This window comes from Cryptotermes secundus, unplaced genomic scaffold (genome assembly GCF_002891405.2).
Source record: "Cryptotermes secundus unplaced genomic scaffold, Csec_1.0 scaffold120, whole genome shotgun sequence".
Lineage (NCBI taxonomy): Eukaryota > Metazoa > Arthropoda > Insecta > Blattodea > Kalotermitidae > Cryptotermes > Cryptotermes secundus.
This window is the reverse complement of record NW_019742442.1, coordinates 1,375,352-1,380,254: the sequence shown is the minus strand read 5'-3', so window position 1 is coordinate 1,380,254 and position 4,903 is coordinate 1,375,352. Positions and strand designations below refer to the sequence as shown.

The window sequence follows — 4,903 nt, the reverse complement described above, 5'->3', positions numbered from 1 at the left end:
GTTGTGTAGTCTCATAGCAATAATGAGTTTAGGGTACAGTGAGGTGGTTCTATTTTCTTCCAGGTTTGCTGGTGATCACTCTGTCGCTTCTGTGTACGAGCAGCGGGTTTCAGCGACTGGTGCATGCGATCGGTCTCGCCAGTGCAGTCGCAACAAAATGGAGGGCGTACAATGGGCACAGCAGTAGTTCGATTGCTTGGGAGTGACTAAAAAATTGTTCACTCTAAGAAAACATAATACTAATACAAAGAAGGAAACGTTTTTACTTCACGCACTTTTATATGACAGGTATTTTATTATACACAGTACAATTCTTTCTCATCTTGACAAGCATATCACACGATTTCTGGTACATTTCTTCAGGATCACTAGCCCTAACCTAAAATTCCCAACAGGTTCTTGTTCTCGTCAAACACAGTTTCATCATTTATGTGGTGAGGAACATGGGCCTCACAGTAAACTGCTGCGAAATGACTTAGTTTAGTCATCTATAATGCTTATATTTCATTGCAATGATATTCTGTTGGCTCCGTATCAGAAGAGGGGCCTTCCTCCCGGCTTGACAGCATCGTAGGTGAATCTTGTTATAAAACACCTCCAGGAAGAGAATGAGAACAGAAAACAGAATTCCATAAGCCAAGACCACCAATGCTGGGTAGAAGTCTTGGATCCGAACACTTACAAAACCCTGGCTATTGTCTGCACATTTTGGCTTTTGGTGATACCAGCGTTTATATTCCCGACCAACAAAACCGATTTCTCTCAACCAGCGAGCCCTGTAAAAATGAAAAACACTCAACTTAGCTTCAATATATACACGTATAATACACAGTGGTTGCGTCTGTATGGGAAGTAGAAGTCAGCTGACTCAAGCAGCAAGTCTTTAGATTTATATTCGTTGGGTTATGAGTTTGAGTTTTAGTCATGACACATTCTGCCATGATTTCAGCCACGTGAATGTCGGTAAAGTGCCTTGAAATGGGCCCTGACTCTTTCCCCACACCCTTAAACTGGTCATCCTTTCACATCATTCGACGTAAAGCCTCTGTAGTTCATAACGTATGATGGATCGTATATGAAAACAGGAACGTGTATGACCCCTCATGTTGATCTTCTCTTTACCGCTATGACCAACCCATCCCTGGGGCTCCCACAGCTTTTTATGGAATGGATACCCCTAGGACCCTTTTCTGGAGAGCAAACCGGTAGAAGCGTTAAACTAACCACTCACCTTCATCTGACGTCATGATTCGTGCTGCATTTCCACGCTCTCATGCATACTCTTGACGTTATGCCTCTTTCCCCTATGCGTGCTACTTTCCTTGCCCATCTCATTCTCCTTGACTTGATCATTCTAATTATACTTGGAGAAGAGTACAAGTTATGAAACTCCTCATTATGCAGTTTTCTCTAACTTGTTACCCGTCCCTCTTCGGGCCAAATTTTCTCAACACCCCGTTCTCAAGCACCCTCAGTCTATGTCCTTCCCTTAAGGCCAGAGACCAAGGTAGCCTCGGCCTATACGTGTTAAATTCAGTCATCAATTAATTTATTACAATGTGTACAGTATATGAACTGAAGTTCAGAATGTTTTGTTTCCCTAGTATAATGTTTCTTTATGAAACGTACTGCTTTACTGCTAAAGAGCGGGTTCCATAAAGCAGCTGACGGCTTCCTCTGGAGGGCAGCGAATATTCGCATCCTACTTGAGCGTGTTCTCGAAAAATATATGCTGAAGAATGCATTTGTTGTTATATTTAATGGACTGATTTGGAAATGTGGTGGGGGTTATAAAAAGAAAAAAAAAACTTTTGTAGAGTTCTTGTGGGCGATTTTGCCAAAGCTACAGATGTACATGCCCTGTCATTTGAATCCAACGTATACTTCAACACGCCATTTCTTGAAGGCCCATTTTAATATTACCCTCACATTTACATCTAGATCTTCTGAATGGTTTCTTCTCTTAAGGTTTTCAAATAAAAATATTATACGCATTTCTGATTTTCGCAATAAATGCAACTTGTATATTAATTTTGTTCTCTTGTATTGAATCACCCTTAATAAGTTTGTTGAATGGCACAAATTATAAAACTCCTTACTGTGTAGCTTTCATATTTTTTTAGGTTATGTTTATATTCGTATGTGATGAACCAGAGCCGTTAAGTGTTCAGTATATCCTTCCTTGGGCAAAAGTGAACTTACTTTCTTGCAATAAACTCCTTGTATTGGGACCCCTTCCTTACGGGGTAAGCAAGGCAGTTTGTTACAAAAACAACGATCTCCTTGTATCTGCATTTTTCGTGTTCCTCAAAGGTATCACTCATCACTTTGTAAACATCTGCGTCTGACTGGAAGGCGTGTAAGCCTTTGCGTATATTGGCAACTCCAACTTCATTTGACGTGAATGCCCGACCAATCGGCTGTGTGTACAGTTTCTCAAAGTAAAGTCTCTTCACGTCGGGATCATTTGTGTCCTGCAAAGTAGTTATGAATTATGTAGCATACCTGGACATTTTGAAGTATTTCAGTTAGCTCCATTTGGCTTAGATTATATTTTTCCCTGAAAATTATACATAATTCTTAGAACAATTAAGATATTTTGTGTAATCTTCACTGGCAAGCCAAAACCTCGTGGATCCGTACATTACAGCTTTCAGATTTAAGTCGCTCTGTAGCCACAGTAAGAAAATGGTTTTTGTCTCGATAAAAAATGGATAGACAAGATAAACTTCCCGTTGTTTCTTTCTCATATAACTTAGGAGACAGTCTTTGTTTCAAGGGTCTTCTTCGAGTTATTTACAGCGAATAACATAAATATAACTTATTTAATGATTAGGCTTATAAGCTGAATAATTAGATATATTAATATAATTTTGGAAACTGAATTAGATGATCATATATAAGGAAATTATAATACTTACTTTTCTTAAAAGACTTAAATTGAAGTACGTGTAGTTTTGCTAGCAACAACTTTAAACTGATTCAGTTATATTTTCTTGAGCATAATTTCCAATAATACGGACTCAACCAAATATGTTGTATTTTTCATCCGTAAATTCAAAGTTTAGGACCCTCGCAATGTTTTTACTTTAGTCATATGAAGAATAGTTCGCATAGGATATTGTGATATGTGGGCCGTTTCTGGGCAATGGCTAGGTAACACTGCCTAAAATTCCGGAATAGAAAAAAACAAGCGGAAGTCCATTGTTAGGCAATGGGTCTATAAACACATCCCCGCAACACACTAACGGGAAAACAATAGGACATCTATTGCTAGGTAAACGAGTGGTAAACAAGCTTCTTCAGCAATAGAGGCCGTGTTTTCTGTGTGGTCCGTTTGGAGTCTATATAACGACAGCGTGTAGCTAGGATTAGATCAACCCCGTGTGGAGGCGGGGTCGAATACCTCCACCGTGACCCTGCGAGTCGTAAAAGACGACGAAAAGGGAAGTCTCAAATCTGAGACAGTAAGATATGGTCTCGAGTCCCAAGGGACTCAGACCCTAGAAAGATTGCACTGGCAAGGGCCAGCAGCACATACAAAAGGCAGACCCGTCGTCTCGTCAGAGAGGGTGCCCCACAAAAACAAGACCGTAACTGTTAAAGGTAATAAATATCTGGTCATGAGCCCCAGATGGGGCTCGACACCAAGATTTACTGACTGACTGACCGTCAGTCGCAATGTGACTTGGACTTGGATTAGATCAGAGTTAAGCTGATAGAATTGGACCGGCAGTGGAGTACAGATTAAACTAGGGCAAACTAGGAGCTGTAGGCTGTAGGGAGATTAGAGACCCTACAAATTTCAGACAACAGTAAGAGAATCGTTATCAAGAAGGAGTTCAATGTGTGAGCTGTTGTAATCAAGTGTAATTGTAATAGGTGAGTCGAATAAATTCAATCTTCAAATCCATAGCCCAGAATTATTAGTCACTCATACCCCATATATGTGATAATATGTACGAATGTATCCATTCCCGGATGTCACAGGCCTAGTTCCAGCAGCACAATAATTATCGCCATCAAATCTAAAGTTAAATGTGGATGTGCGGCCATCATGTGTTTGTTGTCCTTTCTAGGGAAGTGACCTCACTAAACTTTGTTTTTCTTCGAACATCAGATGCCACACGAAATTTCAGGATCCTAAAATTAAGTGGCGCTAGTGTCGTTTACAGGCCACAAATTCCAACACTCAACATGTTCATAGTCCTTATGTTAGGCGAGAAAATTTACGAAATTGGAGTGGTCTGTAGTGGAATGGCATTCATATTTACATTTGTCCAGAAATTTGAGGCCCAAACACACGGATATGTTAACACCATAATTCTATCTTTAAGTATGCGATGATGAAACGAGGTTCAAATTTTGGGGCAGGAAAGTTAATATTAGGACTGTGATGTATTTTTCGAATAGCTAAGTGATTTATAATTTTCAATAAAATCATTAGACTTTAGGATAATATTTTGGCAATCTGATTTGGCATGACATTTCTAAAACGATTTGGCATCTGAAGGTACTCCTAAAATTTCCCCTTTCTTAAAAAAAGTCTGAGGAAAAGGATTTAGGGTACTTTCCCTCCGTGTGTTCCCCAGAAATAACATATCCTTTCAGTTAATTAGGTACACCACACTTATAGTTTTCAATTTCCTATCATCATAATCAACATGGCGGCACTGCGAACTTTTGAGATGGAACCACCATTATCATACTAAGGTGAGTTCTTGAAATTTTGTGTCACTCTGAATGTTCATGCAATACTCATCTTTTAAAAATACTTTTTATATAATGTAAAAAAGCAGTGAACAAGAGATTTTTTTTCAGTATGATAGAGTTACTAGAGCACTGGATCTTGGCTAGTACAGATCATCATCATCAGTAATCTGTCAAGACGACAGGTCCACAG

General features: G+C 39.3%; 1 protein-coding gene across 1 annotated transcript; it reads right to left on the bottom strand.

Annotated features, from left to right (window-relative positions):
* Window positions 1-280: 280 nt before the first annotated feature.
* On the bottom strand, window positions 281-4,751 carry LOC117282989. The gene is made up of 3 exons (XM_033754944.1): window positions 4,710-4,751; window positions 2,203-2,474; window positions 281-776 (listed from the first exon to the last, which is right to left on the bottom strand). The coding sequence occupies exons 1-3, from the start codon at window positions 4,749-4,751 to the stop codon at window positions 485-487; spliced, it is 606 nt and encodes a 201-aa protein (XP_033610835.1). The 3' UTR covers window positions 281-484.
* Window positions 4,752-4,903: the final 152 nt, after the last annotated feature.

Excerpts from the sequence above, each read along its gene's own strand:
- LOC117282989 (XM_033754944.1), bottom strand. The coding sequence starts at position 4,751 with ATGAACATTCAGAGTGACACAAAATTTCAAGAACTCACCTTA. Across the intron at positions 2,475-4,709 it reads AATTTCAAGAACTCACCTTA|GACACAAATGATCCCGACGT; the intron begins GTATGATAATGG and ends ACTACTTTGCAG. Across the intron at positions 777-2,202 it reads AAGGAGTTTATTGCAAGAAA|GGCTCGCTGGTTGAGAGAAA; the intron begins GTAAGTTCACTT and ends TCATTTTTACAG.